This window comes from Oryx dammah, unplaced genomic scaffold (genome assembly GCF_014754425.2).
Source record: "Oryx dammah isolate SB20612 unplaced genomic scaffold, SCBI_Odam_1.1 HiC_scaffold_29, whole genome shotgun sequence".
Taxonomy (NCBI): Eukaryota; Metazoa; Chordata; class Mammalia; order Artiodactyla; family Bovidae; genus Oryx; species Oryx dammah.
In genome coordinates this window covers 322069-335368 of record NW_024070213.1, presented here as the reverse complement: position 1 = coordinate 335368, position 13300 = coordinate 322069, and the positions used below count along the sequence as shown (strand labels likewise).

The window sequence follows — 13300 nt, the reverse complement described above, 5'->3', positions numbered from 1 at the left end:
GGCTCCAGTTTCATCCATCTCATCAGAACTGATTCAAATGTATTCTTTTTAACGGCTGAGTAATACTCCATTGTGTATATGTACCACAGCTTTCTTATCCATTCATCTGCTGATGGACATCTAGGTTGTTTCCACGTCCTGGCTATTATAAACAGTGCTGCAATGAACACTGGGGTACATGTGTTTCTTTCAATTCTGGTTTCCTCCGTGTGTATGCCCAGCAGTGGGATTGCTGGGTCATAAGGCAGTTCTATTTGCAATTTTTAAAGGAATCTCCACACTGTTCTCCCTAGTGGCTGTACTAGTTTGCATTCCCACCAACAGTGTAGGAGGGTTCCCTTCTCTCCACACCCTCTCCAGCATTTATTGCTTCGTTCCAATTTTAGTATATGTGCTGCCGCAGCGAGCACTGAAGGAGTTCTTTCTGTTTTCTGATACTGGTCTCTTGGATGTGTGATTTGCAGTTATTTTCTCCTATCGTGTGAGTTGGCAGTCTCTTGATAGTGTCCTTTGACACATATAAGGGTTTCATTCTGATGAAGTTAGGTTCGTCTTTTTTTCTTCCGTTGCTGGAGCGTTTGGTGTCGCGCCTGTGCCTCGGGAAGCCTGGCCTAACCCGATGCCCTGCGGCTTTCCCCCTGCGCTTTCTTCTCAGAGCGCTAGTGAGTTTCGTGGGTCTTGATCCTCTCTGAGCCCGTCTGCGCGTGCAGCGTGCGGTCGGAGGCCAGCTTCGCTCCTGCGCGTGGCCGGCCAGCAGCGGTCGTCTTGTCAGTGTCAGCGTCGCACGCATGTAGCTCCGGGCTCCTGTGCACGCTCACCACCAGAGACAGTCTCCATCTGTCACCGTGCAGCTTATTCAGTGTTCTTCCCAAGAAGACGCATTGAGTTTTCTCAGATGCTGCTTCGGCGTCATTGAGCTGGTTGTGCAGGCTCAGCCCCTTCGTTCTCCCCTGCCTTTCACGTGTCGCCACGCCGTGTGTGGCAGTTTACCCGCCCGGGTCGCCGCGTGTCATCATTCTGCTGCTGCGCTGCTCGTCCCCGCAGAGGTGTCCGCCTCGCTGCCTGTCAGGATGTGGGGCTGTAGCTCTCTCCCCCGTGGTGGCTGCGGCAGGCACGCTGGCCTCAGGGTGGAGCAGCTGGCATGTGACCCTCCTCTTTAGGGCTTTGGGAAGCTTTGAGCAGATTGGTGGTGATCTTTCCTCTCTAAATGTCCGGTGGAACTCACCAGTGAAGTCGTGGGGTTGGTGTAGGGAGGTGGTTCTCACTCTGTTGAAGATGAAGCAACCTTCCTGTCATCCACGGTCACACAGGCAGAGGACGTGAAGCCTAGAGACTGTGTCTCTGCAGCAGAGCTGTGCAGACCCACAGGCCGCCTCCTTTTATCCAGCTCCCCCCGCCCCACCCTGGTCTGTAAGAAGGCCCCAAACCTACACCTGGGGTGGCGTGGGCCCTGTCTCCCCACCCTACGCACCTGGCTTCCTTCCGTGGGGGCAGCAGGGGGTCTGGGCGTGGGCTGCCGTGAGCCCTGCTGGGTGTGAGGTGGCCGTGGGGCGTGGGTAAGGGTGCCCGCCCCTCGCCCCGCCGTTGCGGCCTGCTGACCTCAGGCAGGTCTGGAGGAGGCCCCGCGAGGGAAGCCACTGCCCATTCAGCCCCCAGGGGCTTCCACCCCAGGCCCCTTGGGGAATGTCCACATGGGTGCCTATTCATGGCCCCCCAGGGGGTGGAGAATCACTCACACTCCCAGTGATCTGTGGGTCAAAGATAAAATCATAAAAGAAGGATGATAAAAACATGACATAGCAAAACGTGTATCATGTAGCGGAGGTGATTTTACAGGAACCTTGCAGCTTCATGGAGACACACTCGAGAGGGAGCAAGGCTGAGCCGCCATGGGCCAAGCCTCTCACTTAGGACGGGGGAAAACAAACCCACAGGAAGCACTCAGACAGGAGCAGAGATTAGAGATAGAAGCATGGCCTGGGCTGGATGGGGAGAGGTTGCGGGTGGTTGTTTGCAGAAGTTGCTAGAAGCCCTGCAGCCCGATGTCAGGGTGGAGTGGGAGGGGGACAGAGCGGGCGGGGGCGGCGGGGGGCAGTGTGGGAGGTGGCCGGACTACAGGGTCCCCTCAGGCTCCGCCCACAGGAGACAGCCTGGGTGCGTCCCTCGTCCCGTCTCTGCAGGACCTGTTTTTTAAGTACACTTGGAATAACTTCCTGCACCTGCAAGTAGAGCTCTGCATAGCCGCCATCCTGCCCCACGCCGCCCGGGAGGACAGGGCCGCAGCCAGTGGCTCCGAGGGGGCGCTGGAGCCTCCACCCTCCAGCGGGGACCCAGCCACCCCCCAGCCTGCGAGCAGCCTCCCCGAGAGCACCATGGTGACCCACGTAAGTCCAGCCGGGGTCATGTGAGTTGCTGTGTCCCGCCTGTCTCTGCGTCCTGTGTGCCCTGAGGTCCACCCAGGCCGTGTGCACAGGCGGTGCTGTGGGCCTTGTGTGGTCTCCTTAACCCTCACGTGACGTGGGTGGGCTGCTCTGCTTTTAAAACCACGAGACAGGAGACCCCAGCGCTCGTGGGTGGAGGGTCTAGGAGGGGTGCCAAGGAGCCCTGATGCTGCCTGAGTTGGCTCATCTGGGCTGTGGGGGCGAGCGGCCCCCAGATGACATGTCTGCTGCGGCAGGAGTGCCCGGGGAAGAGCAAACGCGCCTTGATTCTCGTGAGGGGGCTTCCTGGGGCTGTGAGCCTCTGGGGAGAGTGGCGGCTCTGCACGGCTCTCCCACTTTCCCGATAGCCCGAGGCCCCCGGGGCCAGCCTCCTGGGGGCTGCAAGCCCTGCGTGGGCAGTGCCAGGCCTGCAGGGGGTTGGTCTGAGCGCTTCTTGGCACTCCCTAAGGAGGGGAGGGAAAAGCAGAACACGGCACACGTGGGCCCTAAGCCAAGGAGCCCAGCGGTGCACACTGGGCCCGGGGGTCAGCCGGGCCGCCCCCCCTGCAGGTGATGCGAGGCCGGGGCGAGGGGGCGGTGCTCGGGCCCTCCCCCATGGTGAGGCTGCCTGTGGGTGCAGGTGCGACTGAGACCGGCACAGCCTCTGCAGGCGGAGGAGCTGCAAAGGGCTGGGAACAGGGCAGCCCCGGGCCGGCGGCCTCCGCCTGGAACAGGGAGAGCAGGGGCGTGGCCAGCGGCAGGCAGCGGGGCGGAACTCATGTCCCCTCGTGGATGGCCCTGGGCGGCACCTGCCTGGGGCTGTGGTGGGGCCCGTAGGGCTGGGCTCTGATGCCAGGTGTGCCCACAGGGAGCTCGGGGCTGACGTGTCCGCGTGCTGCCTGCTGAGCCCACTCAGCCCGGGGGTGGGCGGACGGGGCGTGCTGCCCGCTGACCTGACCGCTGCCGCCTGTCCCCAGCTGTTCCAGAAGTGTTGCCTGGTCCAGAGGATCCTGGAGGCCTGGGAAGCCAACGACCACACTCAGTAAGAGCCCTGGGGCCTGTGTGGGACTCGGGGGGTGCCACAGACAGGTCCCACTGCTGGGGGAGCAGCTGTGCAGCTGGCGGGGCTGAGGCGCAGGGCAGGTGGGCGGTGCAGCTGGGCTGCACTCGGGGTCCTGCTCCTTGAGGCCTGCTTGCCCGGCTTTGGGGCCCCTCGCCTGCTCAGCAGCGGAGACCCCAGTCCTGTGTTCCACACCGTCTCAGGTCCCCGTGGTGGCCTCCAGCTGTGGCACTCACGGAAGCCTCAAACCCTGGGCAGAGTGCCCGGGCCAGTCCCTGCCTCCTCCCTGCGCCTCCTGGCCTCTGGTCCCTTTGATCAGCTGGGGCCTCTCCCAAACGAGCAGGTGGTGCCACCCGCCGCTCAGAGGTCTTGGCTGCCTGGGTCCCTGGTGTGGCTGCAGGGCCCCTCTGCTCCCACTCTGCCCTCCTGAGACCTGCTCTGGGCGGGGCTCTCTGCGACCTCAGCTGGTTCATCCTTCCCGTCCTGCTGTGCTGGACCCACAGGTCTGCGTCCGTCCTCACGGGGCCCCAGGCACAGTGGGGCCACCCCGGCCTCTGCTGGGCCCGGGTGTGGTGACTTGGGAGGCCTGTGCTGGGTCTCCTCCTGTGTTTCGCTTGTTGGTGCACACATGTGTGTGCCTGTGTCGAGAAATGGCTCAGTGCTGTTAACCGACGAGTCTCTGAGCCCCAGGAAGCAGCGGACAGGTGTGGGACGCCTCAACCCAGCTCTCCCGTGTCTTGAGCAGCTTGCTCAAAGGTCTCCACCCTCATCCGGCTTCGCCTCTGGCCGGTTCCTCCCAGTCTCGTGACCCCCTTCCCCTGCCGGGGGGCCACCGAGTCAGCACCCTTTGTGTCCTCTCTGGCTGTCACTGGGCTGAGCACAGAACACGGTGCAGAGCAGGTGCCGCCCCCGGGGACCCGAGCCTGCGTCTTCCTGTTCTCTGCTGTCGGCCACCTAGGGGGCAGATAAGAGGTTGAGGAAGGGCCGTGTGGGCGTGCTGGTGGCCGCCAGCCAGGGCGGGGACAGCCACCCCTGCTGCTGCCCACTGCTGGGTCCCCGGTTGGCCCTCAGTCTCCCTGGGTCCCGGGATGCCCTTGGGCAGCTCTCGTGGCCCCGACCCAACGCTGGTGTGCCGGGCCTCCGGCTGTGCGAAGTTAAGAGTGGGGGGCGCTGGCGGCGAGCAAGTGCGACTCAACGAGCTCCGCGGGGAGGAGGCCTGTGGGAGGCGGCGGCCGACGCTGGGCCTTGCAGGGCCCCGCTGACCTGATGCTCCCTCTCCCAGGGCGGCGGGCGGCATGAGGCGCGGGAACATGGGCCACCTCACCCGGATCGCCAACGCAGTGGTGCAGAACCTGGAGGGGGGCCCCCTGCAGGGCCAGGTCAGCGAGGTCTTCCGAGGTGAGCGCCTGCAGGCCCGGGCGTTGCTGCCCGCGGTGCCCCCTGCACTCTGGCCTTCAGCGGGTGGGACTGGCTCTGCTGCTGGACGGTCAGCTCGCCTCCCACGGGGTGACGTGCCCAGTGGGCCTTGGGCCTTGGGCCTGAGTTGGTTCCCTGCCGAGCCCTGCACCCCCGCCCATGCTGTTAGTAAGAGCAGCCCGGAGCCCTCTGGGGCCCCCTCTCGTTGCGGTCTGTGGCCTCTCCACCTGGGGCTGCCGTGTGTCCCTTGTGTGTCCCGGATAACACTCTGCAGCTCCCAGCACCACATCCTGGGCTGAGCTGGGGGTCCCTGAGGGGCTCAGATGGGAGAAGGTGGGCTGCCTGGCCTCTCGGGGAGGAGGACAGCATCTCCGAAGCAGTGGGTGCCAGCAGGGGCGAGCACTCAGGGCGACGGGGGCGAGTGCACACGAGCCAGGCCCGAGGGCGGGAGAGCAGTAGCCCAGAGGGCGGGATTCTGAGGGCAGTGAGGGGCTGTGGGGCGGAGGCTGAGGACAGGGCCGGCCCAGGGCGAGGGGGCGCTGGGGAACGCTGAGCAGGCACGCACCATCTGGGAGCTCTGGCTGGCTGTGTGTGCCACCTGGGGGCGCTGAGCCCGCCGGGGCATGGGAAGCTGCCTTGCCGATGTGCAGCTGGTGGTTCACGTGCATACAGCCTTGGCGTGTCCCCTGCCGTGCCCCGCCAGGCGCCTCCACAGTGGTCTCCGCCGTGGCCCCCACAGCCCAGGGACAGCTGTGAGCTAAGCAGCTGGGGCCTCCAATACCAACGAGGTGCTCAGTCCCTGGTGGGCTGGGTCAGTGCCTCTTACGGAGGCGTGCGCCCCCGATGGCCTGTGCGGGGGTGGTGGGGGGGTGGCGGAGGCGGGCGTCGGGGCCCAGCGCGCCCCGGGAACATTCGCCCGCGGGCTCAGGCTTGTGAGGCCAGGACGGGCGCATGCTGCTGCGGGGTTCCATAAACCAGGGGCTCAGTGCATGGCCTTCCCACAGGGCTCCCGGCGGACTGCCGCGGGCGCTGGGAGAGCTTCGTGGAGGAGACACTGTCGGAGGCCAACCGCAGGAACGCTGTGGACCTGGTGAGCAGGCCTGGCCTCTGGGCAGAGCTCTGTGGGCCCCGCGGTTACGTCCGGCCTGGGCTCACGGGGCTGCCCGTGCAGAGGGCTGGGGTGGCAGGGTGCCCGCTCAGGCCTGCCCACCCTGGCCGTTGCAGGTGAGCACACACCACCTTCACCCCTCGAGTGAAGATGAGGACATGGAGGGCGTCCTCCCCAGCGAGCTGTCGCTGCAGCAGGTGTGTGCGGCCAGCCCTCCGTGTCCCCACTGTGCTGCGTCCCGTGCACCGCCAGAGCCGCCAAGGGGCCCCCCCGGGCACTCTGCATCCACGGGACCCTTGGGGACGTGGTTGGCTCTGTGGACGGGGCCGCCTTGGGCGCTCACCCGAGCGGGCAGGAGCTGGGAGAAGCCCCTGAGGGCGCCTCCTGAGAGCAGCCGGCCCTGTCGTCCAGGCGTTCTCCGAGTACCAGGTCCAGCAGATGACAGCCACCTTCGTGGACCAGTTTGGCTTCAGCGACGAGGAGTTTGCTGAGCAGGACGACAGTGCCAAGTGAGCCAGCAGCCTATGCCCGCCTCCCTCGTGCCCGCCGCGTCCTCGGTGCCTGTGGGTGGGAGCTGGGTGCCGCTCGGCCTGACCAGGTCCCCGGCCTGCGGTCAGCACTGCTCAGGCTGTCACACCTCCTCAGCTGGACACACATGTGACCCCAGGGTCTCGAGGTGCCCTCCGGGGAGGGCGGCGGGCGGGTCGCCCCTGGCTGTGAGCCTGCAGCGTGGCACCCCCGCCCCCGCCCCTCAGGTCCAGATGGGGCCGCCTCCCGCCCCTTCTGGTGGAGGTGACGGTGTCCCTGCTGTCCCTGCAGCGCCCCATTTGACAGGATCGCAGAGATCAGCTTCAGCGTCGATGCCGATGACGACAGCGTGAGTCTGCGGGGTCTCTCGGGGGCGGCCAGGCTTTGTGGGCGCAAGGCCACGGGGCCCATGTGCACTCTCTCGCAGCCTGGCGCCGCGCTGTTTGAGGCCTGCTGCAGCGACCACATCCAGCCCTTCGATGAGGACGACGATCTCTGGGAGGTCGAGGAGACGCACCGTGCAGCCCGCGTGACCAGAGCCAGGTGGGCCCGGACGCGCCGGCCCCGCCCCGGCCCGGCCCCGCCCCAGCCCCGCCTCAGCCCCGCCCCAGCGCTCGGGGAGGGCCGCTGACTCCTCTCCTCACAGGTTCGGGGGCTCCCACGCCTCAGAGCGCTGCCTGAAGGACGGCCCAGAGCGCCGAGGCCAGGGTGCAGGCGAGGGTGTGGACGCAGCTCAGGCAGGCTCGCCGTGCGAGGGCGGCTCAGAAGGTAGGTAATGGGGCTGTGGGGGGCTTGGTGGAGACGCAGAGACAAAGGGTCTGGTGACCTCACCCTGCAGCATATGCCTTCAGCCCCTGATAGATAGTCTCTGGGTGGAGCCCGGAGCCACCCTCCGGCCACGCTGTCCTGGCTGGGGTGGGTGTCCCCGGGACCCTGCTGCGGAGCCTCCACAGTCAGTCACACCTGGACCCCAGGGCAGGGCTGGTCGATCTGCCTGCTGGCCGAGGGCGTGGACACCTGTCTCCCCCGGCAGGCTCCCCGTGGGCTGTGTTTGATGGGCCAGTGCCTCCCATGGCTGGCAGCCCGGCCCCAGCAGTGGCGCTGGACGTGGGTTCCAGGGTGTGGGCAGCCGGCTCCCCCAGCACCTCTGCTCCAGAGGAGAAAGGCTGGGCCAAGTTCACCGACTTCCAGCCTTTCTGTTGGTGAGGCGGGCGCAGGGGGGAGCGGGGGGCCCGGCTGCCTGAAGCCAGGTCTCCTGGCTCGGGCTGAGTGTTGGCCTCGTCCACAGCTCTGAGTCGGGGCCAAGGTGCAGCTCCCCGGTGGACACTGGCCACGGCGATGCCCAGGCTGGCCTGAACCAGGGCCCAGAGAGAGCCCGTGAGTGGGGACTGCCTTGGGGCAGAGGAGTGGGGTGGGGCGGCCGTGTCCCCTGGGTGATGGTGGGCCTGGAGCGGGCCTGTCGGCGGGGGGGAGGGTCCACCTCCAGGCGAGGCCCCCGGGCTGGCCCACCGCCTCCCAGGAGTGGATGGTGGGGCGCACTGTGCCGCCCTGTGCTTGTCCTGGGGCCTGTGCAGGGCCTGGCCCTGAGCCCCGTCAGACAGACTTGGAAGCCACCAGGCTGACTGGTGGCCCTGCCTGTGGGGAGGACAGTTCTCTGCAGTTTCTGTGAATTCATAGACACACACGTACGTGTGCATGTTATACGGGCACAGTAGTGGGGGACAGGTGTGTCCCTGGGTTGTGGGCTGAAGTCCCCGCACGCTCCACACCGACTCTCTGTCCTCACCTGGCACCGCTGGCCCCGTCTTGCAGTTGGTGCCTGGAGCACGTGTGTCCCCAGGAAGGCACCCCTGGTGGCCGCCAGCAGCCGTGAGGATGAGCAGAAGGCGGCTGCTGCCTCGGAGGCTGTTGGTGTGGGTCCCAGCCAGAAGGCCTCCCCGCTGTCCGTGTTGGGCCCCAGGTGAGTAGGCGGGGTGGGCGGCAGGGGGCTCCCGGGGGCGTGCAGAGGCCTGGACCTGTGCTCCCTCTCGTCTTGACGGCCCTGTGACTTCTCAGAGGCCAGCTCTGGACAGGAGGGACGCCCCTTCCTCTAAGGGGAAGCCACGGGTGGTCACTGAGGTAACGAGGGGCCAGCCCACCCCAGGCCTCACTGGAGGGGATGGCCAGGCTTCGGGGGTCCTGGGGGGCGGGGGGAGCTCTGGAGCTGCTGCCGTCCTGGGGGTGGGTGCTCAGTCCAGAGTCACACCCATCGCCGGGTGCCTCACATACACGTCTGTCTCACTGGACCAGTAGGACGAGGGTGTCTGGGGCTCTGCTTCGGCCCTGGCCCTGACGGGGGTGCTCTCCCTGTGAGCTCAGCCCTGCAACCACTCTGTGCGCAGGGCAGGCCTGCGGCCTGTGGGACCCCCTGTGGACAGAGGCTCCGGGCTGGGCAGGCGGCAAGAGCTGTGTGCTGAGACAGGACGCGGGCGGCAGGGCTCTGGGCTGGGGGAGAAGCAGAGCTGTCCGCGTGAGGGGCGCCAGGCGGGCAGGGAGGACGGGCTGCTCCCGGCTCCCCCGCCCCCTCGGATCCTCCCTCTCGGTTCTGGGCTCAGCCTGTCCATGGGGGCCCAGCTCTGCCTCAGCACACACTAGCTCCTGGGACCCAGGGGACGCTGATCCCACCGGTGCTGGGCTCACCTGTGGGCACAGCCAGGAGGGACCGAGCCACTCAGGGAGACCCGTGGCTCAGCTTCTTCCCTTCCTGACCCTGTGTCCCCCGAAACCCACCCAGCGACGTTCTGAAAGCAAGTCTTTTGGTTTGGGGGGTGCACTTTGGGCCGTTGTGGGGAACGAGCCAGGCTTATCTGTAGGCTCCCCCCACCCTTGCTGCCTCCCCGGAGTCCTCGTGAGGCAATGGGTGATGCCGTGTAGTGGGAGCGGGTGTGGCTGCTGGGTGCTGTGGGTGCTCCTGGGCCCCAGGCCGCCCTCCTGCGCTCCCCGTCTCCAGGGGTGGGTGGGCACATTCTGGGCAGATGTGGCCTGTGGCTGTCCAGGGAATGGCCCTGGGTCACATGGTCCACAGAAGGACGTGGGCTGTGGGGGCGCCTGAGGGGCGTTCCAGAGAAGGCGGGGGCCTGCGGGGGGCGCAGGGATGGGCAGTCCCGGGTGAGCGCTCCTGGCAGGAGGCAGTCGCTTGGCGGGCTGTGCGGGGGTGGGGTGGGGGTGGGGTCTCTGGAGTGTTTGGAACTTGGGGTGGCAGAACAGGGGCCCGGGTAACCAGAGCCCATCTGCTGCGCAGGGCTGACTGTGCCCCCAGCTCACCTCCCGGCCCGGTGCCCCTGGACCCTGCCGAGGCGCCCACTGCCCCCGCTGAGGCCACCGTGACGGGCCCTGCGCCCCGGGCCATCTCCCCTGTGCTGGCCGTGGCTGTCCCCCCCGGGCCCATGGTGGCCGTCACCACTGCAGCCCCCGCCAGCCCAGCCGTGTCCATGGCGGCCGCCCTGGGGACAGTGACGAGAGACAGGTGAGCCGGTCAGGCCAGGGGAGGGGCCGGGGAACCCGGGCGGGGGACCCCAGCCCTGAGCGACCCCCCCCCGACCCCGCAGACAGGCTGGCGGGCCGCCGCCCTCAGGAGCCGCCGCCCTCAATGGCCCCGTGTGACGCCGCTGCTGCGCAGTCCTGGCACCCAGCCCAGAAAAGCACCTGGTGATGCAGTCTCTCTTTAATTTAATTTAATTTAATTTTAAAATAAATGCTGCGTTGGTAAAGCTGGCACTTCGAACCAGCCGGACAGCCCCGCCTGCATTTCTCCTGCCTGACCCCGGCCGGGCGGCCACAGGGGTCCAGCCCCTCACACAGCAATAAGGCCTTGGCCGTGGCTCTGCCTGTGGGAGCCCGGGGCCGCGACCCCAGAGGCCCGAGGGCCAGGCCAGGCTCCACAGACTCCTTGTTTTTTACCAGTTTTTTCTTAGCAGATGCAGGAAGAGCCACGTGTTTGCACTTTTTATCTAGCGCAAGAGAGGGTCTCCGAGGCTCTGGGGCCAGATGCGGGGCTGGAGCAGGGCTGGCCAGACGGGGTCCTAGCTGCCCAGAGCCGGGAGCGGGCCGTGCCAGGCTGCAAATGACTGCCTTAAAACACAAGCCCCCTGCGGCCTGGCAAGGTGTCCTGGGCCTCCCGCAGTTCGTGCTGGGGTTGCGGGCCATGGGTGGGGCGTGGCGCCCCCAGCAGTGCTGGGAGGCGCCGAGCTGTCCGGGGGGCGGGCGGGGGGTGGTCTGCAGGGTCAGCTCACATGACCTGACGATCTGACGGCACTCAGACCCTCGCCTCCAATAAAGGTTGTTATTCTCACCTACAGACCTCGTGTCTCGCGTGGTGTTCAGCTGCAGGCCCTAGAGCTCCAGGCCAGGGCCGGTAGGCCCTCCACTGCCCCAGGCCCATCTGAGTCAGCGCCGAGAGCAGCTCCACCTGGAGCTGAGCGCTGGGCTCTCCACCCGGGACCTCTTGGGGGGCCCCTGGCCTCTGCAGTGCCACACCCCACCTCCCACCTGCTGATGCCCTGCCACTGGCTGGTACCCATTGCAAGTGAGACCCAGTCCAGGTGACACCCACATTTGAATGGAGAGTGACCCCCATTACAGCCCAGAATAGGGCAATGGAGACGGTCAGGGCCAAATGGCAGGACTCACGGGAGTGAGAGACAGGCATTTGGACAGAGTTCCCAGCACGGATGCCATCAGGGGCACCATGCCCTGCCACCCTGCATCTGCCCGAGCACCCCTGCCCTCTCGAACACCCACCCTCCTGGCATCCCCCTAGCCCGGGTACTCTCATCTGGCAAGGGGCCAGGGAGTCTGCACCGTCCTTGCCACCCCCAGCTCTCTGGATGCAGGGCAGCTTCCTGGGGGTCCCTCCTCTGTACCAGCCCCAGGGTTGCCTGAGGCCTGGTGGGGAGCAGACCCCAAACAAGGCCCTGATGATGGCCCCCATGCTGTGGCCCGGGTTCAGGCAGAACAGACGCAGACACGCAGTGTCGTTAGCTCTTTATAGACTCTCGTTCAAGGAGGAGGGCGCCTGGGGCTGGCCGGCCAGGGCCAGCGCGCAGACGGGCGGGGGGGACTATTTACAGGCCCACGGCGAGGGCTGTACCGTGCTGCTCCAGGCGGGCACTCAGCCAGGCCTCCAGGGAGCTGGAGCTGACCGGGCGGGGCGGGGCGGGGCGGGGGGCTGTACACGCGGGGGGAGGGCCTCAATACTGTCAAGGGTGGGGGCTGTAAACATGGCCGGGGGGCCCTGCCCACCCCTAGTGGTCGGTAACTGGACGCAGGGCTGCGGGGCAGGGCCACGCTCAGGCGTCCGACAGGCAGCTCTGGATCTGGTCCACCCATTGCTGGGCCGACGGCACGTCCTGGGCACAGAAGTTGTAAACACGACGCGTCGTCTTCACCTGCAGACAAAGGACGCTGACTCTCGACCCCCCCGGGGGCAGCTGGGCCCCCCCCCCCCCCACGCACACACAGACCGCAGCTCACGTCAAAGAAAGCCTTCTCGTCCACGGTCTTGGGGGCGCCCATGGCGGGTGTGCCCGGCGCCACAGCCTCCACCTCGGCCAGGTCGATGACTCCCTTGCACTCCGTGTCGGCGCGGTGGTCATAGTAGCGCAGCTACGGTGGGGGGCAGGAGTCAGGGCAGGGTGCCCTCGATGCCCCACCCCACCAGGGCGCCCAGCACTCACCTGGTGCTTCGTCTTGTCCAGCACAAACCAGCGGGCCTTCCAGGGCTTCATGAAAGCCCCTTTCTTGTACAGGGTGCCCTCGTAGGACCTGTGTTTGCAGCAGGACCGGCCAGACCACCTCAGGGCCCGGCCCTGGTGCCCTCTGCACCCCTGCTAGGGCCAGCAGCAAAACCCAGGCGCTCGCCCCCAAGCCAACCTGAGCCTCGAGCCCTGGTCCCCAGACACTCGTGAGGGCCTCGCCAGGGCCTCAGGGCAACATCATCCCACGCACGCAGGTCCCAACAAGCGGGCAGGTCTCCGACGACTGGCCAGCGGCCCCCGGGCCCAGAAAGGGGGTGCAGCCTGCGGGGCCTGTGCCAACCCCAGCCGTCCGTTCCCTCTCTGGCTGAGGTCACCAGCTCCGTGTCCCAAAGGCTGAGCCCACCTGCTTCTTCCCAGCCCTGGTCAGCTCACGTGGAGGCCACCTGCAGGGCCTCCCCCACCAGTCCTGAATAATCCCTGCAAGCCCCCCGAAGGCACCCCCTGAAGGCGCCCGCCGCTCCCGTTCGGGGACGGCCGCAGACCTGTTCTCACTCTCCGCTGTCTGGAACTGGCTGTAGAGGGTGCTGGTGCTGCGGCGGGCTGCCTGCCGCGAGCTGGACACGGAAGACCCGCTGCTCTGGTCGCTGTCCAGGCTGAGGCTCAGCGTGGAGCCCACAGGGCCCTCCTGCAGGTACACACCCAGCGAGCGGCGGTGGTGGGGCACACTGGACACCAGCAGGGAGCCGGGGGTGCCCTGCAGGCAGGAGGGGGCCCGGGTCAGGGGGGCCTCCCCGCCTCCTGGCCGCAGGCCTGCCCACCCGTCCCCCACACCCGCCCCGCTCACACGTCCGTCTGGCCGGCCCTCGAGGCGCTGGGCCGCCTTCACCCGGTCCCAGGCGTCCTTCCAGCGCTCGGGGGGTCGGCCCAGCTCAGTCTCCAGTCGCTGCATCTCCTGCGGGGGGGAACCAGTGAAGTAAGTTTCTGCAGAAGGGGACACGTGAAGACACAAGGATGAAGGCCACAGAAAGGAGAC

At 66.8% G+C, this 13300-nt stretch overlaps 2 protein-coding genes across 9 annotated transcripts in view; one reads left to right on the top strand and one right to left on the bottom strand.

Moving 5' to 3' along the window:
• PPP6R2 (protein phosphatase 6 regulatory subunit 2) overlaps positions 1-10868 on the top strand; it is a 64489-nt gene extending 53621 nt beyond the window's left edge. The window contains exons 11-24 of one of the 4 annotated variants that reach the window (XR_005719737.1): positions 2181-2384; positions 3398-3462; positions 4763-4878; positions 5901-5986; positions 6121-6201; positions 6416-6513; positions 6824-6881; positions 6960-7075; positions 7179-7300; positions 7566-7730; positions 7821-7909; positions 8345-8492; positions 9813-10037; positions 10124-10868. Coding sequence is in view for 2 of the 4 variants with exons in the window: in XM_040233565.1 (XP_040089499.1) it covers positions 2181-2384; positions 3398-3462; positions 4763-4878; positions 5901-5986; positions 6121-6201; positions 6416-6513; positions 6824-6881; positions 6960-7075; positions 7179-7300; positions 7566-7734; positions 7821-7909; positions 8345-8492; positions 9813-10037; positions 10124-10223 (1677 nt within the window). In the remaining 2 variants the exon portion in view is untranslated. Of the gene's footprint in view, positions 1-2180; positions 2385-3397; positions 3463-4762; positions 4879-5900; positions 5987-6120; positions 6202-6415; positions 6514-6823; positions 6882-6959; positions 7076-7178; positions 7301-7565; positions 7735-7820; positions 7910-8344; positions 8493-9812; positions 10038-10119 lie in introns of all 4 variants that reach the window. The other 3 variants (XR_005719736.1, XM_040233565.1, XM_040233566.1) reach the window with 3 other exon arrangements.
• A 669-nt stretch (positions 10869-11537) lies between these two features.
• The window catches only part of SBF1 (SET binding factor 1), a 30465-nt gene continuing 28702 nt past the window's right edge, over positions 11538-13300 (bottom strand). For all 5 annotated transcript variants that reach the window (XM_040233559.1, XM_040233563.1, XM_040233558.1 and 2 more), the window contains 5 exons: positions 13112-13219; positions 12810-13021; positions 12247-12334; positions 12044-12175; positions 11538-11958 (listed from right to left, as the gene is read on the bottom strand). In XM_040233559.1, the coding sequence (XP_040089493.1) occupies positions 11860-11958; positions 12044-12175; positions 12247-12334; positions 12810-13021; positions 13112-13219 (639 nt within the window). In that variant the 3' untranslated portion in view covers positions 11538-11859. The remainder of the gene's footprint in view (positions 11959-12043; positions 12176-12246; positions 12335-12809; positions 13022-13111; positions 13220-13300) is intronic.